Genomic DNA, 26,257 nt, shown 5'->3' with positions numbered 1-26,257 from the left:
GAGATTGGTCTAGATTTTGATAAATAAGCACAAGGAGTAAAATCAAACTAAGGAAGGATGATTAAATAATTACCCACATCCTATACATTTCTGTACTAGAAACTAATTAAATAAATTAATTACATAGCTGGTTGGGTCATAACCCAAAGAGACAAGAAAAAAAAAAAGTTTCTTTTGACTGTCTTCATTTTTTGATGGACAACATTTATTAACCTCTTTCAATAGTGTAAATGAAGTAAAGCAGGAAATTATAACCTCTAAAACTTATGCTCAGAAAGACCATTTAAATGTGACAAGCATGAAAAAATAATCACCACTTCCCCCCCTCTAGCTAGAGCAGCCCCCACAATACCACGTCACCATTGTCTCAACCCTGGGAACCAGAGTCCACTTTTTCCCTATTAGTTTGCGCTTTCTTTTGCTATTTTTTTTTCCTTCTTTTTCTTTGTTTTATTCTTTTTGCCCCTTTTCAGGTCTTTGGATTTAGCTTTAGTTATGAGAGATCCAGAATAAAGCTATTCAACCGAAGTAATCAAGCATATGTATCATTCTTACACAGATGATTAAATAACATCCAAGGTTTCTTGAAAGTTGAGTTTATCTTGGATGTGCCCAAATGAAGGTAATTCCAAGTGCACACAAGGAAGATGTTTCTCCCCCTGAACTTTAGTTCTACACGTTACAATAAATAATGAAAACCATGTACATTGTAGATGTACTACATACATGTTAAATGATCATTTAAAATTTATTGTAACAGATGACAGTAGATGTGTATGAAAATGTCTGTGCGTACGTATCTGTGCACAGTCTAGACACGCATAGGTAATGTGTGTGGCTATAAGGACATCATGAGAATACATGTCGAAAGATGTATCTAAACCTGTATACATCCAAGCTGACAGACTGTGTGAGCTTGAGGCAAACTTATCTACCAAGGTTTATGCTATTTGAAATGTCTGCTGCTAAAGATGGGGCAGAGTGGAAGACTTCCATGGGATGACCAAACTCATGGCAATGTGTTTTTTCCTATGCACATTATCTTGACTAAAAAGGTATTACCTGGCTAATTCCAGTCGGCAAACTCAAACACCTGTAAGGAAAGCTCGGGCTCCAGTTTTAACTTGCCCGAGACTGTCAGAGTCATTTTGGTATCTGAGAACAATGAGTATTTTTCGGTCCTGTGGGATTCATGCAATCGCCCATCAGCTTCTTTTATAAGCTTTGTGTCTACCTACGTGAAACCCTATTTTATTTTAATAATTATTTTTGTATTTTATAGAGCATTCTGAGACTTCCTAAAACAAATAAACAAATCCCCCCTTTCTCCTGCCCCTGGAAAGAAAAATATCAAGGGTAGAAAATTGGCATTGGGACATCCATATTTAAAGCCAACGTCATTAACTTGTGAGATCTTTACAAATTCAGGTGCCCTTTCTTCCTTTAGTAAGGACTTTGTAACCTTCTTGGTAACTAGGATCTCCTGCTCTTTTACAGGTGACTTGGTCTTAGTGAAAGGTACTAAATTATTAAGCTAGTCAGTCTCACAGGTAAATATCAGAAAGTTATAGGCACCAGCTCTCTCCCTTCTGCATCTACCATTTCCCCATTCACTCCTCCTGGTTAGGCTAACAAGTCCAAATCACACAACATCAGCAGCAACAACAACAAAAAATCAGCTCTGATCTGTTAGGAATCGTGATAATTATGTTCCCACTACTTGTGTCTGGGTCTTGGTATAAACTGGGACCATGTGTATCATCTCTTTTTCTCTACTTTTTAATAGAGTTCATTATTCTTTAATAACACTGGAACACAGACTGTTCTTTTCATATTTTTTAAAACTTCTACTATACAACTTCCTGAAAATCCAAGTTCACTGCAAAGTGTATTGTCGTGACACAATGACAATCACACAGACAACTGTGTAATTCTACCAATATTTTCAAAAGTGGGGAAGTGTCCTCCCCACCCTATCCAGGTGGTAATGATTTTTAAAAATCTGTTCAACTTTAATTTATTGGCATTAATAGGTGGGTGCCCAGCATAGATAAGGTAAAATGATTGATCGTTTAAAAGGTATTTATATTTGGCTTTGAAATACATTGTTTGACTTACAAACATGCATGTATATATACATGTGTGTATCAGATTTGCCTTCCTAATTTTTATTTTACTTTAGCTATGAATGAAAATTAGCTTGCATTTTCTCAGTCCATAATTGCCAAGAGCCTGCAGGAAAAGAGAGACTACGGAGCCACTGCTCTCATCTCTCTGGAGAAAGTGTCAGGCTGGGTCCTTCCCGACTCATTCTCGCTGGTACCTGTAAATGGTACAGCCTACACACTATTTTACATTTTGGAAAAGCCTTTATTATCGGGGTTGAGTTTTCATTATTGTTGCTGTTTTCCTTTAAAAAATATTGGCTCTTAATAAAAATTTCCTGGAATGAAAGAATTATATTCCCAGAACCAAAATCACATTGAAAACAAAAGAATAAAGAAAAGTATTTTTCCACTCAATAGCCTTTGGACTTCTGGTGCCTCAAGACTGTGAATTTTGGTTCAGGACTGTCCCTTCACACTGTTTCTCCCATTGCTGATGGCTGAGGCATGCCTGGAATTGTTTTTTGGATTGAAGAAATGGACCCTAAACTATAACATGACCAAACAATTATTTTTTTCCTTAACTTATTAATTTAAAAGTAAGATTTAAAAATGCTTGAGGAAACTCATGGGTCAAATTCTATTACCTTTCAATTTGTAGAGATTCTTTTTTCCTTTTCAGATTTTTAACAAATTGAAATTCGGTAGGGCTTACAATTTTGATACATAAATATATGGATACACACATGTATTCATGTATGTACATAAATAATTTTTTAAAACACACATTTCTCTCTAGTATGACATTATCTGGTGAGATGTTTATGAAAAGTCCTTGGAGGGGAGTTCTTGGTTTTTTACATTATGACCTCTTGCTCAGGTCACCAGGAACACAGAGGGTGTATGTGGCTACCCCTCATTTGGGCCAGTGTTGAAATCTCAGGCCACAAAGGCAGCCTCTTTTGGATTAGACATCTTCCAATGAAGCCAGAGACTGAAATGCTGAGATTAGAGTACCAAAGAATCACTAATCAAACCAAGCGGGCTTGGCTGCTCAATCTACTCTTGATAGAACAACCATTTCCACTGGCCACAAGTCACAAGAAATCATTTGGAAATATGCATGTTGAAATTCATTTTTATCAACCAATATGGAGCGTTCCCCTGCTGAAATAATGCTCTTTTTTGGTCATTTGACAAAGGAGACATGGAGTATGAGCAAGAGACAAAGAGACATGGAAAAGTCAAGGAACAGCCCCAGGTAGGGTGAATGACAGAAGTCCTGGAGAGTCGCAGCTCCATGGCTGCTGCCACTGAGAAGGGAGACCCACATGGTGGGAATGAGAAGTGGGACAAGGGACAATGGGGCTCCCAGGGGCAGGACCCTGCTTTGTATTTTTTTCTCCAGGACTGAGACCCACCCCCACCCCACAACACCACTGCCTTACCCCAGAGCCAGCTGTGGTTATACACAGGCTTGTCTATGCAATTTGGTAATTACCACCCTGAGGAAACCTGATTAACCCACTGCAATGGGAGGTGCTTCCCCTTTGAGAAGTCCCTTTAGTAGATCTACTCACGAGGAGGATCTAGAACACCTGGGACTGGGAAGCTCCTGGAGAACAGATTTCTGGGCTGGCCTCATCTCCGTAACTGGTGGGAATGGACCATGGAGCCTTCCCAGAAGATGAGCACCCCAATGGCCCTGGCCTAGTTCTGGGGCGGGTCTGGGGATGGGCCTCACCACCTTGATCATGGTTGAGGCATAGATTAGCGATGACTCCAAATACAAATAAAACTCATTTTCACCATGGATCCATTTATCAACAGCTTATCAAGCTTGCACTTGACTTTCAAACTTTCCCAGGAATTTTCACAGAAATGTGAATACTCCAAGTCATCCACAGTGGTAAATGAACTCTGGGATGGCATGAGAATGAGCAAAATTCTGAATGGAATACTTAACCAATGAAACACTTGACAAAAACAAGACATGAATTTGGGCAACAATAATTTTGGGGTTATCACCAATGTCAAGTTGAATCTATATATGTGTTCATATATTATATATATATATATATATCTTTCTTTAGAAATGCAACTTTACAGCTGATTTTTAAAAAGCTAATAGAAAAGTAGAAACTGGCAATTATTTTTACATGTTTCCCCCCACCCCCAAATGAAGCCCTGTTAGGATGTAGCAATCAAATGAGGCTGTCAATTCCTCTATAAACTCTTTGGTTCTGTGGCTTGGGCGAGGATGTGTCACCAAGACCCCTAACCCTGACCCTCACTCCCCTCCCCTCCCCTGATGATAAGACTGAACAAAGAAGGAACCTTAAGTCTAAGGGATTAGCAAAGAACATTCAAATGACACTACCATTCCCCACACTCTGCGGAGCAGAGAGAAGAGAGTCGTTCACTATGCCAACATCTTAAACTTGGAGTCCATGGAACCTTTTGAGAGATTCCATATTGGGGTAGAAAGCCATAAAACAAAATGAAAGGGAAACAATAAAATCAAATAAATGACCCTTTCCTTTCGTTGCTCAGAAACAAAATTGATTACCTTTATACAGATCAATGGTACTATTAGTATGTTAGCCAGGCAAGAGGAGATAATGAACTGAAACAAAAGGTGTGAGAAATCCTCATCTTTGGTATTGTAGCTGTTGAGGTTTCTGTTGCTCTGTTCCGTGTTCTTTTGAAAAACTGCATAGGCACAAATTAAAGACAATCTTCAACTTTAAGATTACCGCGTGAGTTGTCAAATGAAGCAGCAGCCACTGAGGCGTTTTCCTTATTTCCATTCTTGTCTCAACCCTTTCTTTAAAATCTGCTTCCAAAAAATGTCCCAAGAGGTCTGTTTGAACACAGTGTGTCTCACTGTATTTTTTTTTTCTGGCGTGCTTCCTTCTTCTTGGTGGTGGTTTTCATTGATTTACATATTTACTTATTCACCTTAATGGGACAGTTTTGTTTGTTGCAGAAGTAGGTGCAGAAAAAGTTTCTTTGGTTTCGATTAAGTAATTCATAAAAAAAAGTCAGTCTCAAGTGTCTGTAAAGAATCATTGCAGCGTTTGGCTTGCTTTGAACACCCCCATGGTGCCCACCTGGGGCCATTCACTGGTAAATATGCACATCGTGACCTTCGCAATCTCCCAGAGTTCTGTGGGCGCTCTCCTGCTTGCTGTTGGAAGGTGACAGCCACTCCCTGGGTGGCTTGGCTGACGTCCTTGGCATAGCCTGTCTGCTCAGCCTGATGGTGAGCCAAATGCAAGAGCTGAATGCCATTCGGAGTTGCAGAGGTTTTCTGATTTCTAAAAGTAATCACAGTATTTTTAGGCTAGAAAATGGCAAGTAACACATGTCTTTGGTTTGCAGTATTCTGCTTCTTTGGTGTGCTGTGTTTTCTCCAGTTTTATTCAGCTGTTTTTCTAGGACAACTTAACAATGGAAGAGGTTTAGGGCTAGATGCATAACATGTATGGCGATTTGAATTATTATTTTTTTTTCTTGTTAGAAAACACTGAAAACATCCCTACCAATGGGATGGACGAGAGAACAACCCAAATCTGAAAGAGTGAGAATGAGTTAAGTGGTGGTCAGAATGCACAATAGGAGGAACCAGGTGACTAACAACCAAGAAGGATACATTAACGACCTAAAAAAATCTAGATCTTTTAAAATGCTGCATTTGCTCCGTGTACCATAACAGTTAAATTGGCCTCCTGAGTGTGCGTCTGCATTATGTACAAACAGAATTTGTAGCAAACTGCAAAATGTGCTTGAAGCCTTATTCCCAATGATTCCCTAATGACTTCACAATCGGTGTCTTGAAAATCCAGAGGTGGTGAATCCAAAACCTTCCTTTCTTCTCTGTTTATCTTCGTTGTGCTTGATACTTTGAGCTCAAGTGAACTGATTTGTTGTTTTGATGGATCCAAGACCGTATTAGATTTCCAGGAGGTAAAGAAAAGAAAATTGTAAACTGGACCAACTTAAAGCTTTCAAAACCATTCAATGAAAAGATGCCTGAGTTGGAAAAACAGGTCCTTGGGTTTGTTTGTTTTTAACTTCATATTTAATACTTGTGCTCAGTAATTATCATATCCGATGTTTTTTATGTTATGGCTGTGAACTTTGGTGTATGTGGTGTGATGTGGCTAAGCACTTGGAAAGCAAATGAGGTCATTCTGGTTGCTAGAGTCTTCTCTTAAAGTAGCATCTTGGGAGCCCAAACTCAGGCGGAATTCCCACAGTTACTCGTGAGAACTCTGACTGCAAGAGGTTGATAGGACCCCAAGTGGGGCTGTTGACATTTTAAGCAATCCTGAGCTTGGTCGACACTACACTGAAATGAACTTGCTCCAGGAAGGCCCCATTTGGGTTTCTGAGATGCTCAGCATGCTCAGAGGACAAAGTCCGGGTCAAAGAGATTAATTTTCAGCTTGCACTTGGGCTCCATAGCCATTAAAAACAAAACAAAAAAGAACACCTGGCCTATGATTACAGCTAGAAGTTTCTTTTCAAGAGAATTGTGCTTTCAAATCACCAGTGAAGGGCCCCAGCTAAGATCCAGTGTCTCTTTCCTCTGTGTTTTCTTTTGGTATGTGTTTTCCTCACGTGGAGGTGACTTGTGCCCAACTGAGAGTCCTTCCATCAGGCTTTGGTACAAGTGCTGGAGGTGGACGAGGAGCCCCCGGTGCTCAGGTCGTCCTGCCACTTCTCCAGGCTACGGCGCCGGGCGTTCATGAAGAAGTTGCTGACGGTGGTGAGCTCCAGGCCCAGCTGCTGGGAAATGGTGATCTGCATCTCTTTCGATGGGCGCTTGTTCTCCTTGAAGATGGCAAAGAGTGTTCGGCGTTGGAGGTCAGTGAACACCAGGCGGGATTTCTTCTGGGAATTGTTCCTGTCTTTGTTTGGTTCTTGCTCTTTGCGTTTGCATGCTGGAAGGGAAAGAGAGGAAGGAGAGAGTCAGTCCTGGCTCCCGAGAAGGTGATCTATGGAAAACATCGACAAAGTCAGACAAGGGGATGCAAACTGTTAAACTTTATTGTGTAAATTGCCCAGCTGTCAATAACCAGCCTTCCCAGTTCATCTCCGGGCGACAGAAGGCATCGGTCAGTACGCGGAGGGAGAAAGAAGACAGCGGGGCTGTTTTCAAGTCTGGTTTGAAACCAGTTGCTTTTTCCACCTCGCCTTCACCCCCAGGACCTGCTTAAATTTCTTTAACTCTGAAATCAGGGACTGGGAAGGGAGTGAGGACTCCAGGTCCCCAGGGGAGACTGGTTAGGCAGTTCCTCTTTCATATTCATTCTTGAGAATTGTTACAACTGATCTGAAATCACTGTGGGAAGTCAAAACTTAAAAAGTGCATGATGTTTCAAAATCAAAGCTTCTACCTACATGCTTCAAAAAACTGATAACAGAATGAAATTAGAAGTGATAGAATGATGGTATCATACCGAACTAAATCCCCTTCTTCCAGACTTTTGAAAATTTAAGAAAAAAAAATAGGGAGGGAAAGGCTATGAAAAAATTGGTTTAGCCTATTCTAATTTGGCTAGTCTGAAGTGACGCCAATACAAGAAGACCAGGGCTGAGGGTAGTGGAAGAACCCCAAGTTAAAATGACAGGACCTCAGGGTCCTTGGTATGTCAATCAGTATGCACAGTCTCTGATTTAGCAGATGAGTACCCACATCTGGATTGACATCTGCAGCCAGGACATTAATTTATGTGTCACTAAGTCTGCCTTCCTGTACAAGTTCTCAAAGGCCGGGATCAGGTCTGTGTGATAGTCCCAATTAGTTCTTTCTGGGGCCATGAACATAAATGAAGGCTTGGGAGGCTGAGGACAAGTGGTGTCCTAACTCTTTCAAGAATGTATACTTTATAAACAGATTTGGTCTCAGAAAAGTGACTTGTAAGGGTTAAGTAATGCAGTGCACACATATTACAAATTTCAACATGGGGACATGTGTTAAAAGTCACTGGAAAGAAATCCCAGCTCGCCCAGGGATGGTGTGTAGCCTCAGCAGAGTTCATTGGAAAAAGCAAGGAGGAGAGGCACAGCATCCAGCACCTTTCCCCGAAGCAGATCCTGCTGGACATTCTGGCCCCAGATTGAGAATCTCTTCGTGCCAGACTGATGTTCTCCCAAGACCAGCAGTTCGGGATGCTGCCCGGTGCTTTTCCATACTCCTCAAGCTGGTTGTATTCTTCGGGAGCAACGTGCAGTGGGGCTGCTCTCCAATGCCGGCTGAGGGCCAGGGGAACAGCCTTCACTCTGATGGGTCTTAGGATTCTAACCTGAGGACCAACCCGCATTGGAAAGATATTCTGGAAGCTGAACTTCCCCCACCTAACTGGCCACCCTACCCGGTGGATGCTGGATGCTGTCTCCCATAAAGGAATCCCTCCTGACAGAAATAAAAAGTGATGACACTTTGCTTTGTTGAATTCTTTCTTCTTGACTTTTCCTTCTTTCATTTTGAAAAAGAAAAGTAATCCTGCTATCTTTGAATTTTAAATACACACACACACACACACACTTGTTTCCACCTGAAAGTGTAGAAAATACACACACACACTTGTTTCCACCTGAAAGCGTGTTCTTCAAATACACACACACACACACACACACACACACACACACACACACACACACTTGTTTCCACCTGAAAGCCTGTTCTTCTGGGAGGTCTGGACTTCTCAGACCAGGCTCCCCTGGAACGGAACTCAGAAAAGGCTGAAACAGCGGACAGGTTTCCCAGTAAAGATTCCTTCTTTGCTCATCCCTGTGAGGACCTTACGTTTTTGTTGAATGATGCATGTTTGCCATAATCTCATTCTCACTTGTACTCTCTCTCATCTAATCTCAACTCTTTGACAGCACTGCTTCCAAACTTTAAGGTGCACAGGAATCACCTGGGAAACTCGTTCAAATGCAGACTCTAACGCAGGCAGCCTGGGCCAGGGCCTGAGCATCTGCATTTCTAACAAGCTCCCAGGTGATGCTGCTGGTCCACATGCCTGTTTGAGGACCAAGCCTCCACCTGATTTCTAAAATCTCAGAGGAGCACCTTGAAGGAATGGAAAGTTCCAAATCTGGGCTCCTTCATGGGACCTGGGCAAATTCCTTAACCCCTCAGTGCCTGTCTTCCTGACCTGAATGATGGAAATAATGATGCTCACCTCTACAGAGGCCTACGTGAGTAACATTACGTGAATGCTCCCTCCCCACCCTCCCTCTCACTGGAGTAACCCAGCAATCCCAAGGAAGATAAGCAGGCAGAACTGTTTTCATTTAAAAAAAAAAAAAAATGGAGACCCAGAGGGTAAGGGACTGACCTGAGATCACATTCCAAATTTGCTGCAGACCCAGGGCAAGAATCCAGTCCTTCAGTGTCTCCATCTTTCTCTACAGAAACGGCCCCCATGCTCTGGGCACAAGGCTCTGCGGGTCCCACTGTGTGGGGCAGGGTTCTGGAACCCGTACTCTTACATACCTCCTCGGGCCCCTGGGAGACATGGGAGCCAGTGTGCTTGAGCACACTGCCACCTCAGGTCCCCAGACTATTGTTCCTGCCCAACCTCCTGGGACAGCTGGTGCCAAGCCTTCATCTGTGGGATTCTGAGGAAGCCCCCTGATAACCAACTCTGGGCAGGTATCGCCTATAAACATTGGCTGAGACCCTCTGTCAATTCATGCTCCTTTGGATTAACAAAACAGCCTTCAGTTTTCATACTAATACTGACCATTCTTCAGGTAATGCTTTATTTGTGCTTTTAATGGAGTATTTAGACAGTGTTGGCAGCTTCACATTGTCCTAACAGTGGTAATATTTGAAGATTACATATGGAGTATCTGAAGATCACACAGACACACACATACACACATATCAAACTTAAGAGAAAATGTTAAAGGCTTAATACAGCAAACTGCAGAGAAAGAACAGAGCAATAGATCCGTGTATGCCTTCCCAAGAGCTGCCCAAAGCCACCAGATGCCAGGCAGTAGCCTGTGGTCTGCAAATGTACCAGTCTGAGAGCCCAAAATAAAGAGGCAGTAGGTACATAACCTGCCCAGTTCTTGCCTCTGACAATGCCATCCACAATTCCTTTTTATATTTTTTATGCTACAAGGTACTTATTTCTCCGCGTTTCAAAGAGCCAGGTTGCCCACCACTTCTGACAGTTACAGAAATAACAAACACTAACAGTATTCACCCCATGATTCTTGCCCACAAAAGCAGTTGGTCAAGGGCTGAAGGAAAATAAAAAGAGGGAGAGCTTTCCCTGGTGCGATTCTGTCCTATGCGTCTGTTCTGGGGAACAGAAGTTGTTTATCTCGGTCCACCTTCTCTCCCCGCTAAGTGCGTGCTACCACCCCATGGAAGGTTTGATGGACATAGACATGAGCCCTCTGAGGCCCCAGAACTATCTTTTCAGTTGTGAACTCAAGGCTGACAAAGATGATCACTTTAAGGTGTATAATGATGAAAAGGAGCACCGATTATCATTCTGAGTGGCCAGCTTAGGGGCTGGTGCAAAGAATGAACTGCACATTGCTGAAGCAGAGGCGATGAATTGCTAAGGCAGCCGAAACCGGTTTGGCTCAGTGGATAGAGCGTCGGCCTGCGGACTCAAGGGTCCCAGGTTCGATTCCGGTCAAGGGCACGTACATTGGTTGTGGGCACATCCCCGGTGGGAGGTGTGCAGGAGGCAGCTGATCGGTGTTTCTCTCTCATCGATGTTTCTGATTCTCTGTCCCTCTCCCTTCCTCTCTGTAAAGAATCAATAAAATATATTCAAAATAAAAAATAAAAAAAATAAAAAAAAAGAATTGCTAAGGCAGTCCACTGACAGTTAACACTGGCCACTCTGGAAATGTCTGGACAGCTCATGGTTTCCTTTGGTGGCTTTGAATAACACCCCCTGTGGTCTTATGGTTGAAGTGTGGTTCAGGGTCCTTGCATCTTTGTGGACAGCACTTAGTAGCTGTGGAGGAAGATGCAGAGTCAGAAGATGAAGAGGAGGATGTAAAACTTCTAAGTATATCCAGAATGTGTTCTGCCCTTGAAAGTGCTAGCAAAGTTTCACAGAAAAAAGTTGCTGCTAATGAAGATGATGATGATGAGGATGAAGAAGAAAAAGCTGGAGAAAAAGCTCCAGTAAAGGAATTTGCACAAGATACTCCAGGCAAACACAAAGATCAAACCAGAATGGAAAAGACTCAAAACCATCAACACCAAGATCAAACAGTCAAGAATCCTTCAAAAAACTGCAACAAACAAACAAACTCCTAAAACGCTGAAAGCACCTAGTTCAGTAGAAGACATTAAAGCAAAAATGCAAAGCAAGTATAGAAAAAATACATTGAATAATCCTGGCACTACTGGTAAATTAAGCCCAAAGATGGGGAAAGAGGAAAAGGAGAGATAAATATAGTCCATGCTGAGCATCATCAACAGTCCAGACTGAAGTCTTCTATTTTAATCTCAATGCCCTTTCCTGACTTACCACCCACCCATGTCCCCTTCCAGGCTGAAAGCAATCTCACCTTAATCTCCTAAAGCACTCGTCTTTTGACTGCTGTGATTCAGTGAACTTTTCTTCCTACTCTACTTGTTCATTTGCCTCACCTCTTTGACCATGTTTTAAGCACCTTTGTATCTCCCTAGCTGCTCAGGAAATACTTAAATGAACAAAAAAATACACCCAAAAAATAAACAATCAAAAAACACAGGCCACAGTGGCTCAGTTGGTTGAGCATTATCCTGTGCACTGAAAGGTTGCCTGCCTGTTTGATGCCTGGTCAGGGCGCATGCCTGGGTTGTGGGCTCCATCCCCGGTAGGGAGCGTACAGGATGCAGCCAATTGATGTTTCACTCTCACATAAATGTTTCTCCCTTTCCTTTCCTCTCTCTAAAAATCAATAAAAAATCTTAAAAAAGAACATTATACTCTACAGTCAAATACCCACTTCTAAAGAGTTAGGAAAATTCCAAGTAGCTCCCAAAACCCAGGAATGTGATTAAAAACCCAACAGATGGTGGGTGCTCAGCATTGATGTGGATGGGTCCCATCACTGCCGGGTTCCAGCTACTCCAGGAAGGCTCTGCCACTAGAAAGCATGAGGCCACTTGGATCTACTTCTCCTCCCTCTTGTAGGATAAAATCAGAAGGGCACGTACAGGTTGATACTTAATATTGCACGATGGTGAGGAGGGGTTGTGGATGCTGAGAGCCCTCAGCTACCTGCCCTCCCCTCCTCTCCACAGGTAGTGGTCTCTATGTGGGCCATGGAGGTTTGAGAGCTCATTTCTATTTTAAAGACTAGGAGAAATCATTTGTTTATCTACAATGAGGCTCTCTACCCAAGCTACAGTGCCTTCCCTGTCCCCCTACCCCCGCCCCTTTGGGGCAGAAATAGCATCAGCTCAGATTAAGAATGCTGGCTGTTTCCTGTGGACCAGGACCTGAGACTGGCAGGTAGAGATGCACAGATAGAGGCATCTGTGGTTAACAACAAAGGATCAGTCAGTTACTGCTTGAGGAATCTAGGGTCCAGGTCATGGATAGACACATTTTTTAAACCACTGGGTTCCCAGGGTGAAATAAGAGGGAAGCCCCCTCCCTCAAGATCTTGAGATGCCAACTTGCCTCTTCCCTCCTGGCCACCATGCTCTTCTCCCTCAGAGGGTCAGAAATGGGATAAAGACGGTGCGTCTTCAAGGACGTGCCACTCCCTGTAGCTGACCTTTCCGAACCAGGAAAGATACAAGTGGCCTCCAGCACTGACCTTTCTCCTGCCTCCCACCGGGCCCCTCCAAGGTCAGGCTGCTCCCAGGCATCCTCAGGAATCCAGCTGTCCTCAAGTACCCAGAGGAAATGGCCACAGCTCTGTCCAGCACCCATATATGGGCAGCATGAAGATGTGTAGTTGGGCATGAGGCAAAGTTATAAAGCCAGGGGGACTCACTTCAAAAGGGGGTTGGCTTGATTTGAAGAGAGGCAAGATGGTGAGGGACAGCCCCGGGAATGGAGGAAAATGTTTAGGAGGCCTCAAAACATGATGTACTTTGCTTTCCTTGAACTTGCAGGTGGGGAGAAGCCCAGATGCCAAACACAGAGGTCAGTAACCAGCCTGCCAGAAAAGTCTGCTTTTCACCCACCACTAATTTTCAGTCCTATGACAAAGGTGTTTTGGTATTTGCATGCTGAGGGTTGCTGGAAGCCAGGGCATCTGTTGGTGGGGAGGGGAGAGGAAGGCAGAGTGGTAGGGAGAAGCAAAGTGGGGGGTAGGCAGAGGTCTACCCTTGCCTGCCTCGGTTTCCCCTTTGGTCTTCCCTGGAAGGGCGTGTGTCTGGACCTCAGTTCTGTGTGTGTGTGTGTGTGTGGGGTGTGTGTGTGTGTGTGTGTGTGTGTGTGTTGGGTAAGGGAGACAGTATCTGATTGGTTCTGTGAGGCAGATGCAGGCTGGGGGTTGTCCTGAAACCACACTTCACCTGACACCTGGTGCCCCAGTGCTGTGGCCAGAGAGATGCCCAGGGGAAGGCGAGGGTCAGTGTCCCTGGAGAGGAGGGGAATCCCGCTCCACCAGCAAAACAGGTGTCAGCTGAAACGATCAGCCCTAGGCATGGGATTCAGGCAGAGAAAGAACTCTCTTGGAGTTGTTTTCAAGACCCGTGGAAGACCTGCTGCTCTCAGCCCTAGACCCCTGACACCTTCTGGCTGGTACTGATCAGGTTGGTTGAAGGCTAACCCTTGCCAGACTGACTGCCCCCCTTCCCCAGGGGAAGAGGGCTGATTTTGTTCTCTGCAGTCTTTCTGCTCCTTATCATGAATAAGAAGAGGCTTGGAGAGGAGGGAGCAGAGGGAACTGAGGCTTACAGGAAGCAGGTGTTCCCAAGGGGGCAAGCAGCCCCGAGGAGGGAACTGGGGCAGACTAATTGCAAAATTGGCCCCAATTCTTCCCTCCTAACAACTATCCCCCTGCAATGTGACTGCAGCTCCTCCCAGCACGAGGGGGAGTTTGTTCACCTTTCCTGTGGGTCTGGGCTGGCCTGGTGATTTGCTTTGGTCAACCCAATGTGGCAGACGTGAGTGTAGCAGTTCTAGCCCAGGCCTCAGAAAGCAGTGTGCTTTGTTCACACCCTGGGGATGCTGCCTGGCCAGCAGGAGACAAGCCCAGGCCAGAGTGGGTCAGTGACCCCAGCAGCTGACTGCAGGCACAGGAGCGAGTCCAGCTAAGACCACCTCAGCAAGGTCTGGATTGGCAGAGTCACCCAGCTGGTCCGTAGACTCCTGAGCAAGAATAAATGTTCATGGCTATATGCCACTGGTTTTGTGGTTCTGTGTAATGTAGCATTATTGTGGCCACAGATAACTGATACAGATGCCAAGAACAACCTTTGCTTTCTGCCCAGCGGGTGGGTCAAATGTAAGTTAAGAAGCCTCAGTTAGACATTGAGACCTGTTGCAAATTCCACATTAGCCACTTATCAGCTGCATGACCTTGAGCCTCAGTTTCCTCATCTATAAAATGAGGATACTAATGCTCACACTCTGGACACTAAGAAGCTAGCTGTAATGCTCAGTATATAATAGGCACTCAGTAAATGTAACTATCCCTTCTTCATAGAGAAAGGAGAAAGATGAGGCTAGGAATTCATAATTAGAAATGATTTCCCAATACTTCCTCAATGGTAAACTGTCCAGAGGGCTAACGGCAAAGAAAAGGTTAAAGATTTTTGTTTTCATTGTAAAGTTGTCTCATAACCAATTCCCAGCCTTATGGAAAGGTAAGACTGTGATGCGTTTTCACATACATGTCAGAGATCCTAATAGGCTTTGGACCACTGGCATTTCTGAACATCACTAATTTATATCCAAATACAGTCTACATACGATGGGTATTGTTAGCCCCTCATAAATAATGCACAAGTGCTCTATCCTCCTTGCATTCAGTAAATACTTTCCCTGAATAGTTCAATGTGATCTTGCCATGGAGCAGGGGAGGGAAGGGGAAGGAAGTCATCGGGGGTGTGCATTTGTCAGCGCTGACACTCAGCCTCGCAGTATATGGCTTTGGAAACTCTGCCCAACGAGACTCATTTCTACCTTTCAGCCTGAGAGCCTGAAGGTGCCCTTTAACAAGGGCTAGTGCGAAGGGGGAGTGACCCTCTCCAGCAAGGAGGGCACACACACAGGGGCTGGAGTTGTATTGGAAAAATGCATTACAAAGTAAGTTCTCATGTGTACCTCCAGCCTTGTTCCAAGAAACCTGTTGGATTTTGAGGAAAAAAGAGGAGAAATCAACTCCTTGGACTTGCCTGCTCTGAAGAGGTGGCCCTTTGGTACTGATAGAATACTGAGCCCTTCCTCTGGAACAAATTTGCATGTTCAAGAGCTTTAAAAAATAGCAGGATCCCTTGCATTCAAATAGGGAGACAAGAATAGAAGAGTTACACACTGTAATAGTACACTAGAGGCCCAGTGCACAGATTCGTGCATGGGTGGGGTCCCTCAGCCTGGCCTGCACCCTCTCGCAATCCAGGACCCCTTGGTTGGGGGATGTCGGAGAACTGGTTTCAGCCAGATCCCCGCAGGCCAAGCCGAGGGACACCACTTGTGCACAAATTCGTGCACCGGGCCTCTAGTGTGCATATAAGATCTTTGGTTAATGTCACCCCCCCCTTCCCCTCTTCCCTCTGAGATTCATCAGTCTGTTCCTGTTTCCATGCCTGTGGTTTCCGCTCCTGCGTTGAGTGTCTGCCCCCTTGTGGTCAGTGTGCGTCATAGCTACTGGGTGAATGGTCAAACTGTTGGATGGTCGCTTAGGCTTTTATATATAGAGATATTCACTGTTCAGGAAGCCACTGATGCTGATATATCTTAGCGATGTAGGGATGGGTGTTGGCCCACTGCTACAGGGGACATGGAGAGGAGGGTTCTGACACATGAGACTTGGGCTCAGGCTCTAAGCATATCCATCGGCCACTGAGGGCCAGAGGGTAACAGGAACACTGATCACCCATTGGGGAGGTAGAATTCTTGATGAAAGCAGAAGGGCTGCAAGGGACACGATCTTTTCAACTCATGATTTGATTATCTTGTGCTCTCTAAAATGTAGAAGCTATAAATAGTTCTCAGATGCTTTGCAGTTTTCCCTGCTTCTCTGTGATATCCTGAGCTTATTGTCAAAGCCACCTTGGTCCAGACTACTACGGAGACAGTACTGTGATATTGGCTCTTGAGAGCTAAACTTGAACTTCACTCTCCTTCTCCATCTGACCCTGGCCTGAGCCTGCTGGGAAACTTAATGGCTTTGTCTCCAGGTTGACAGCTGGCATTCCTCATGGACCAGATGCCAATCCACTCAGGCAGTGTAGCCAGCGCCATCCAGACCAACATCTATTAGGGAGACCAAGGACAGAGACAGGGAAGACACACCACACAAATGGACTTGGAGCCATCCTTGGTTGTTGGGTTTCATCCCTCTTATTGCTTCCTAATGACTCTGAGTGCAGCCAAAGCCCTGGCCAGACAAACCTCTATGCCATTTGGCAAATTATCCTGGACATGTGGAGGGCACTCAGGTTGAACAACCTACATGCCAGCGAGAGAGCTACTGCCGGACTTCTTAGAACATACATTGCTGGTAAGGGGGTAGGAGGAGGGACGCGGGAGCCGGAGTGAGAGAGGAGAGAGAGAAAAGGAGAAGAGACAAGAGAGCAGGGGCACTTGTTCTGGGGACAGCGGAAAGGAGTCATGTCCCAAATGCAGAGATGCAGAAGCCCAGGGGGCTTGGTTTATTACGTTCCCAGCAGCCTCCAAAGCCCAAAGCCACACCTTGGCTTCATTCTGACCTGGGGCAAATTTCTGCCTATGTGAGTTCCCCTGCAGCACCCTCTTCCTCTTGCATGGATGATCAATGATAACCTTCTGCTGCCTCTACACCCCCACCCTCCATGCCTTCACTTGGTGTTGGGAGGATCATAAGCAGGTTGGTCATGACAAGTGTTACAGCAACTCCCCAGTGTGCATTTATTATCAAATGAAAGCCAGCCACTATTCTCAGTTTTGGTGCCTCAAAGGGGAAAGCAAGTTTTATTTCCTTCCCTATTTTTACCTTCAATGCAAAGCCACTGAAGGGAACTCAGGAAATGGGGGTCCTTGGATGTCTGCCAACTTGCTTATACAGGGTGGCCACAGAGAGCGCATCTCCCAGAGGAGGGCACTAGGCCTCTGCATCTCATGTTGCCTGAGCTCCTCCCGGGGTCCCTTCCCAGCAGGTTCTGCTGAGCACTGGAGCTTGCATGCCCAGCACCAATTTGCCTTCTACTTCGGCTTCCCTTTCAGCAGAAACTCTCAGAGAAAAAGGGGAGCCCCAAGGAACTGGTTTCTAATAGTTGATATTCCAGGCCAGCTGGTAAGAAAAGAAAAAAAGAGGTAACATGATTTCCCAAACACTGCCCACAGGTAGTCAGTGGCAAGCCCTGAGAACCCAAATACCCTCATCTCTAATCCATTGGGGCTTTTACTCCCCACTTGACCATTAGAATAAATCTCTTGGGGCTCTCAGTCTGAATTCACAATTCCTGGTAGTCTATTCTGTCTATGCGGAAGCCTGGCAAAGGGACACCTTTTGTTCTGCCACAAAACTGCATTCCTGCAAGCCACCCAGGAAGTCCTGAGTTGCTAAAAACAAACATTTAACTCTGGATAGGAACAGCTGGCTTAACATGGCCAAGACAGCCTGGTGCAGCCTCTCCTCACCTCCCACTAAAATCGTCTCAAAGACATAGAACTGCAATTTTCAATCAGTGTGCCACAATAATTTTTTTAAAAAAGATATAGGGATCTGCCTTTATTTTAAAACATTTTTTAAATTGATTTTTAGAGAGAGGGGGCGGGAAAGGGAGAGATAAAAACATCAATGTAATAGTGAAGCATTGATTTGCTGCCTCCTGCACACCTCCTACCGGGAATTGAACTGGCAACCTTTTGACCAACAAAAGGGATGATGCCCAACCAACTGAGCAACACTGGCCAGGGCACCACAATAATTTTTAAAAGATGAAATACCTGCCTATTTAGTCAGGGGCACTGACCTCTTTTCCCTTAGATTGTCAAATTAAAAAAAAAAATGATACCAGCCAACACAATAGCCATCCAGTATAGATGAATCAAAGTTATACCTACTCTGTTTGCTCAGATCGGCAAAAATATTTTTGGTGTGCCACAAATTTTGGTAATTAGTTTGTGTGTGCCATGAGATGAAATTGATTGAAAATAGCTAACCTAGAATAAAAAACTCACCAAGCTGAAAAGCAGAACTGCAATCAACCTGTATGGAGGCATTTCTGAGGAATTTCTACCTAAACAGAGGCCAATGGAACTGGACTTAAAAAATAACACCTGAGTCCTCCAGCTTCCACACATTCAAATTAAGCAGCCATCACTCACTTGATAGGTGTTGCCTTTTGAAACAGTCAGGGTGTTGTCCACTCCCTTTCACCTACCAATTGAGAACTGCAACTCTCAGACAACAAAAATGAGGGGGTGTGGGGAAGAGGGACCCCAGCGGTGGTAGGTCACATCCCAGTAGCTGTAGTTTCCTGAGTGCCCTGGGTGAGGATAGGGAGAAGAGGAGGCTTTGGTGTGTAGTATATTAGGGATGGAAGTACATATTCCATTTAACCAGCTTGTCTGCAATCCAGGAGTGGACGCAGAAGATGAGCCCATGTCAGTCCAGAAGGGCCAAATTATAAGAAAGCAGGTGATGGCCGAAACTGGTTTGGCTCAGTGGATAGAGCGTCGGCCTGCGGACTGAGGGGTCCCAGGTTCGATTCCGGTCAAGGGCATGTACCTTGGTTGTGGGCACATCCCCAGTGGGGGGTGTGCAAGAGGCAGCTGATTGATGTTTCTCTCTCATCGATGTTTCTAACTCTCTATCCCTCTCTCTTCCTCTCTGTAAAAAATCAATAAAATATATTTAAAAAAAAAAAGAAGAGAAAGCAGGTGAGATGTTAGGTGCTGGGGTAGATGTATCAATTGGCAATTTAGTGCAGGTCTGAGGGTGAGTGCTCTACCATCCTGAAAGGAGGTCATGAGGAATGCATACACACCTCCAAGGGACCACTTCAGACCTGACTGGGTCTTTTTAAAAAAATTTATCTTTATTGTTGAAAGTATTACAGATGTCGCTCCCTTTTCCCCGTTGACCCCTTTTAGCCCACTCCTGCCCCTGCCCTTCACCACATGGGTTATGCATATGTATATACATAAAAGCCTAAGCAACCATTTGACCGTTCAACTGATTGACTGTTCGACTGGTAGCTATGATGTGCACTGACCACCAGGGGGAGATGCTCAATGCACAGGCATGGAAAACATGGAATAGACTGGTGAATCTCAGAGGGAAGGGGGGAAGGGGGATGTGGAAAGAGATTAACCAAAGATCTTATATGCATTTTAGAGGCCCGGTGCATGCATTCGTGCACTGGTGGGGTCCTTCAGCCTTGCCTGCAGGGATCAGGCTGAAACCGGCAGTCCAACATCCCCCAAGGGGTCCCTGATTGCGAGAGAGTGCAAGCCAGGTCAAGGGACCCCACCGGTGCACAAATTTGTGCACCAGGCCCCTTGCATGTATATAAGTTCTTTGGTTAATCTCTTCCTACCCACCCACCCCTGCCTTCCCTCTGTGATGGGGTCTTTCTCATAAACAGGACCAAAGGAAACATAAAAAATAATGGAAAACAGAAAAAGAGACCATCATCTGAAATTAGAAGAAATTCATCTGAAAATATCCTACAAAACTTAAAGAACATTTTAGAGAGTCATTTGGTATCTCCATATAATGCAAAAAGAGATGGCTTCTATGAAATAGGAATAGAAAATGAGAAGAAAACAGAACTCTATAAGTAACAGTATGTAATAAAAATGGTAAGATAAGAGATGAGAAAGATTAAGAAATTTTCAGGAAAACAAGGAATAAACAACACTGGAGGAAATTAAGAGCAAAACTGACAATGCAGTGATAATGCTAGAATTTATGCAGTTTAGGTGGTTGTCCTGTAGGAAGGTAGTCTCAGTTATATGATGACTCAAAAGTATAGCTATATACTTTCATGAAAATAAAAATAACTGAAGACATACTCTAGCTCACCTGGAATATAATTAAAATTAAAAGCTCAAGACTGTGATATTGTCTGAAAGAAGTGTTGGCCAACAGCCCCATATGGCTAGGCTCATCCCAAACATCCACAGCAGTCTCATTACACTAACAGCACTTGAAAAAAAAAGACAACCATCCTAACAAATGTGAGGTGATATTTCATTGCAGTTTTATTTTTTTTTAATTTATTTGGGTGATGTTAATAAGATCATATAGGTTTCAAGTGTACAATTCTGTGATACATGATCTGTATATTGCATTGTATGTTCCCTACCCGAAGTCAAATAATCTCCCATCACCATATATTTTGCCCCCTTTACCTTTTACCACCCACAACCCCTTTCCCTCTGGTAACCACCATACTGTTGTCTGTGTCTATGAGTTGCAGTTTTATATCACATATATGAGTAAAATAATATGGTTCTTAGCTTTTTCTGACTGACTTATTTCGCTTAGCATAATATTCTCAAGGTCCATCCATGATGTTGCAAATGGCAGTATTTCATCTTTTCTTATGGCTGAGCAGTAATCCATAGTATGTATGTACCACATCTTCTTTGTCTAGAGACTCTAGACATCTATGGACACTTTGGTTGTTTCTATATATACTACTGTATATATGAAACTTTCTTTTTCATAAACTTATTGGTAACCACACACGCAAAATCCCCAAAACTAAGACACATAACTTAAAAAAAGAGGAAACAGAAGGAAAAAGTATGGAATACCACCAAACAAAAATGACAGAAACACAAAGGAAAGAAAAAACAATGGAGGCACAGAATTACCAGAAAACAACAATGGCTATAGGAAATCCTCATACATCAGTAATTATCCTACATTTAAATGGACTAAATTTATCAGTAAAAAGGTAGCCGATTGGATAAAAAAACAAAACCCAACCATATGCTACCTTCAGGAGATACATCTAAGCTGCAAAGACAAAGATAGATTCAAAGTGAAAGGGTGGAAAAAGATTCTCCAAGAAAATAGCATCCACAGAAAAGCAGGTATAGCCATACTTATAACTGACAAAATAGATTTCAAGATAACAAAGGTAACAAGAGACAAAGATGGACATCCTAATATATAAAGAGCGAGGGTTCGTAACATCCAAAACGACCGAACGGACAACTGAACGCCAGGCTGTGTGTGCAGCAGGCTTGGGTGGGCGGGGACTGGCAAGCGGGCTGAACTGCTGACCTCTTGGTCCCTCCTGGGTCGCAGGCGCCACAGCGACCCAGCACTGACTGCCACCGCCAAGGCAGGTGCGATGCGATTGGTCGGGGGGGCCCCGCCATCACCCCATGATCGCCCCACAGAGGAAGGCCCAGGCTACCCAGCCGGCGGCAGTGGGCGGGGCCTCCCTCTGTGGGGCAATCAATCATGGGGCTCCCAGACTGCGAGAGGGCACAGGCTGGGCTGAAGGACACTCCCCCACCCTCCCACCGAGTGCACAAATTTCATGCACCGGGCCTCTAGTTTTATAATAATAAAGGGGACACTATATCAAGAAGGCATAACACTGTTCCAATCAGAGAGTGCTGAAATATATAAAGCAACTACTAACAGAACTAAAGTGAGAAACTGACAAAAATACAATCATAGTAGGGAACCTAAATACTCCTTTGACAGCTCTAGATAGATCATCCAAACAGAAAATCAATAAACATTGGCCTTAAATGACACATTAGACCAAATGGACATAATTGACATTCACAGAACCTTTCATCCCAGAACATCAGATTATACATTCTTCTCCAGTGCACAAGCAACATTCTCAAGGATAGACCACATGTTGGATTGCAAAACAAGCCTCAACAAATTTAAGAAAGACTGAAATCATACCAAGTATATTCTCTGACCACAGTGCTTTGAAATTAGAAATCAACTGTGAAAAGGAAGTAAGGAAACCCACAAATACGTGGAAATTAAACAGCATACTACTAAAAAGTGACTTGGTCAAAGAAATACAAGATAAGATAAAAAGATATAGAGAGGCAAATGAGAATGACAATACAATATATCAAAACTTCTGAGTTGGGCCAGCGTAGCTCAGTGGTTGAGTGTTGACCTATGAACCAGGAGGTCAGGGTTCGATTCCCATTCAGGGCACATGCCCAGGTTGCCAGCTCAATCCCCAGTGTGGGGCATGTGGAGGCAGCCAATCAATGATCCTCTCTCATTATTGATGCTTCTCTCTCTCTCCCTCTCTCTTCCTCTTTGAAATAAATAAAAATATATTAAAACAAATCAAAACAACACCCCCCTGACACCCAAAAAATCATCAGATTTGTATGGAATCACAAAAGACCCTGAATAGCCAAAGCAATTCTGAGAAAAAAGAACGAAGTTAGAGATATCAGACTTTTGATTTCAAATTACACTACAGAGCAATGATAATCAAAACAGTATAGTATTGGCAGAAAAACAGATACACAGGCCAATGGAATACAATTGAGAGCCCAGAAATAAAACCACATGCATATGGGCAAATAATTTTTTACAAGAATCCAAAAACACACAATAGAGAAAAGAAAGCCTCTTCAATAAATGATGCTGGGAAAATTGGAAAGCTGAAACTAGGCTACAGTTTGTCCGCATGTACAAAAATTAATTCAAAATGGATCAAAACCTAAATATAAGATCTGAAACAATAAATTACATAGAAGAATACATAGGTAATAAAGCTATGGACCTTGGTCTTAGAGAAGATGTTATGAATTTGACCCCAAAGGCAAAAATAAATGAATAGGACTATATTAAACTGAAAAGCTTCTGCACAGCAAAGGAAACCATCAACAACAACAACAACAAAAAGCAACCAACTGAATGGAAGATATTTTCAAACAACAGCTCTGACAAGGGGTTAATATCCAATATACATAAAGATCTCATACAACTCAACACCAAACAAACAAACAATCCAATTTAAAAATGGGCAGAGGATACTTCTCCCAAGAAGACATATTAATGGCCAACAGGTATATGAAAAGATGCTCAACTCCACTAGCTGTTAGGGAAATGCAAATCTACACTACAGTGAGATACCATGTCACACCTGTTAGAATAGCTATTATCAACAAGACAAGTAGGTAAGTGTTGGAGAGGATGTGGAGAAAAAGAGCCCTCATTCACTGCTGGTGGGAATGTAAACTGGTACAGCCATTATGGAAAACTGGATGGTGGTTCAACAGCACCTCTGTGGAAGCACTACACCAATGAATCTGCAGGAAAATAGAAGCATCCATGCCTCCTTTTGCCACATGATCTCAATTATGTTTAAAAACAAATAACTCACGTTTTTCATCATTATCTGAATAACATAGCTTGAAAAGAAAAAGATTTCTGGAAAAATATATTCCTCTTGCAGTGTTGAATACCAGATTCACAAATCCAGTTCAACAGATGAAAAATAAAACAAAAACCAATTATGTCAACAAAACAAAACAAAAACTAGAAAGAAATATTTCAAAGTGTTAAGTTTCAGGTGAGGCCTGAAAGGACCACTATTATTCAATCCTATATAATAAAAGGCTAATATGCCAATTGACTGAATGGTGGAATGACCAGTCGCTATGACGTGCACTGACCACCAGGAGGCAGATGCTCAACACAGAAGCTGACCTCTGGTGGTCAGTGTGCTCCCACAGAGGGAGCGCCACTCAGCCAGAAGCCAGGTTCATGGCTGGCAAGTACAGCAGCGGTGGCAGGAGCCTCTCCCACCTCTGTAGCAGCGCTAAGGATGTCTGTCTGTCGGCTTAGGCCTGACCCCACAGGGGTCCCAGACATCCCCCAAGGGGTCCCGGATTGGAGAGGGTGCAGGCTGGGCTGAGTGAAACCCCCTGCCCCCGTGCACGAATTTTGTGCACCAGGCCTCTAGTATTAAAATAAGAAAAAACAAATAAGAAGTGAAATTTAAAAGAAATAAAAGTAATTGATAAAATGACAAAAGCTGACATGAGCTGAATGCTCATCACTCGATAGGCACTGTTCTAAGTATATTAACTCATTTAATTTTCACAATCAAACTATGAGGTGGTTTATAATTAATGATACTGAGTCACAGAGGATTAAGCAAATTACTTAAGGTTACATAGTAAGTAATAAAGCTGGGATTCACACTCAGGTAGTTTGATTCCGGACTTCTTGAACCTAGTAACAACCCTCATAATTATAAGTTAACTAGAGGCCCACTGCACGAAATTCGTGCACGGAGGGGGATTCCTCAGCCCAGCCTGCACCTTCTCCAATTTGGGAATACTGGATCCTAAACACTCGCCTCCCTGCCTGCCTGATCACCCCTAGCCCCTCTGTCTGCCTGCCTGACTGCCCCTAACCTCTCTGCCTGCTGGCCTGATTGCCCCTACCTTGCCCCCCTGCCGGCATGATCGCCCCTAACTTCTCTGCCTGCCTGCCTGATCACCCCTAACCTCTCTGCCTGCCTGCCTGATCACCTCTAACTGCCTCTGCCTGCCTGCCTGATCGCCCCTAACTGCCCTCCCCTGCCGGCCTGATCTTGCCCCTAACTGCTCTCCCCTGCAGGCCTGATCTCACCCCCAACTGCCTGCCTTCCCCTGACAGCCTGATTGTCCCTAACTGCCTCTGCCTTGGCCCGCACCACCATGGCTTTGTCCGGAAGGAAGTCGGATGTCTGGAAGATGGCCGGTTGACCCAGTCTAATTAGCATATTACCCTTTTATTAGTATAGATTATATAGGATAGGATTGCTTAAATGGGGGGGAAAAGCCTTTTTCAGCAGGAGGAGATGCTCTTGGAAGACAAAAACACATAATCCCTATATCTGGACTGATAGCCAGCCATATGCACTATACTGCCAAACCGGTCATTAAAAAATTGAATCACTTTCTTACACCTTACACCAAACAGCTGTTGCCCTTAAAACCCCTCCTCAGCCCCCACTTTAGGTTCTGCCTTTGCAGTTCACCCAGAGTAGGTTCTTACTGGTGGGTTTCTATGCCAGTCAGCATCAAAAGCTCTGCCTCCTAGGCAGCCATTGGCTCCTCGCAATTCACCCAGATTTGGTTCTGATTGGTCAAAAGCTCTGTCTCCTACGTAGCCATGAAGAAAGTGTGTTTGGTTCTGATTAGTCAGTTTCTATGCCAGTCAGCATCTCCGGGCCTATCTCCAGGCCTGATCATAGAGGTGGGGATGATCAGCAGCCACCCCAGGCTGCTGGCAAGCGGGCTGAACTGCTGACCTCTGGGAGAGAGAGAGAGAGGCTTGCTTCTGATCACCCTGCTTCTCTCTCCGGGCCTTGCCAGCAGCCACTGCTGCTGCTGATCAGCCCTGCCTCTCTCTCTCTCCAAGAAGTCAGCAGTTCAGCCCGCTCGCCTGCTGCGTGCGCAGCCTGGCATTCGGTCAAGCCTTCAGTCATTTTGGATGTTACAACCCTGGCTCTTTATATATATAGATATGAAATTTTAACCTAGAAAACCCTAGAGCCTCAATACTCAAATTGTTAGAACTAATTAGAAAGTTCAGTTACAAGATGAACATACAAAAATTAATATAGATTGTGTATACATAGAAAATATAAGATAATATACAGGTTAACTATTAGAATTAATATAAGAATTTAGCAAGATTTCTAGACCCACTCTAGACGGTTTGGCTCAATGGATAGAGCGTCGGCCTGAAGACTGAAGGGTCCCAGGTTCAATTCCAGACAAGGGCACGTACCTCAGTTGCAGGCTTGATTCTCCACCCTGGTCAGGGCGCATGTGGAAGGCAACCAATCGATGTGTCTATTTCACATTGATGTTTCTCTCTCTGTGTCTCTCCCTCTCCTTTCCACTCTCTCTCTCAAAAAAAAAAAAAATCAATGGAAAAATATCCTCGGGTGAGGATTAACAAAACAACAACAAACAAACAAAAAGAATTCTAGACCCAATAGCAGTAGACAAAAATAAGTTGTATTTCTATCTAACATGACAAACAGA

At 44.0% G+C, this 26,257-nt stretch overlaps 1 protein-coding gene and 1 pseudogene across 2 annotated transcripts in view; one reads left to right on the top strand and one right to left on the bottom strand.

Moving 5' to 3' along the window:
- Positions 1 to 6,199: 6,199 nt before the first annotated feature.
- The window catches only part of ONECUT2 (one cut homeobox 2), a gene marked incomplete at its 5' end in the record, with an annotated part of 47,705 nt that continues 27,647 nt past the window's right edge, over positions 6,200 to 26,257 (bottom strand). Inside the window, one exon of the mRNA XM_079783556.1 lies at positions 6,200 to 7,054. Coding sequence (XP_079639682.1) covers positions 6,768 to 7,054 — 287 coding nt within the window. The 3' untranslated portion in view covers positions 6,200 to 6,767. The remainder of the gene's footprint in view (positions 7,055 to 26,257) is intronic.
- Positions 10,503 to 11,492, top strand: LOC307106843 (nucleophosmin-like; annotated as a pseudogene). Its single transcript has 2 exons — positions 10,503 to 10,721; positions 10,979 to 11,492. The product of its transcript is annotated as a nucleophosmin-like (transcript).

This window comes from Cnephaeus nilssonii, assembly GCF_951640355.1.
Source record: "Cnephaeus nilssonii genome assembly, chromosome: 11".
Classification (NCBI taxonomy): domain Eukaryota; kingdom Metazoa; phylum Chordata; class Mammalia; order Chiroptera; family Vespertilionidae; genus Cnephaeus; species Cnephaeus nilssonii.
Note: the sequence above shows the minus strand (reverse complement) of the source record. Positions and strands in the feature narration are given on the sequence as shown.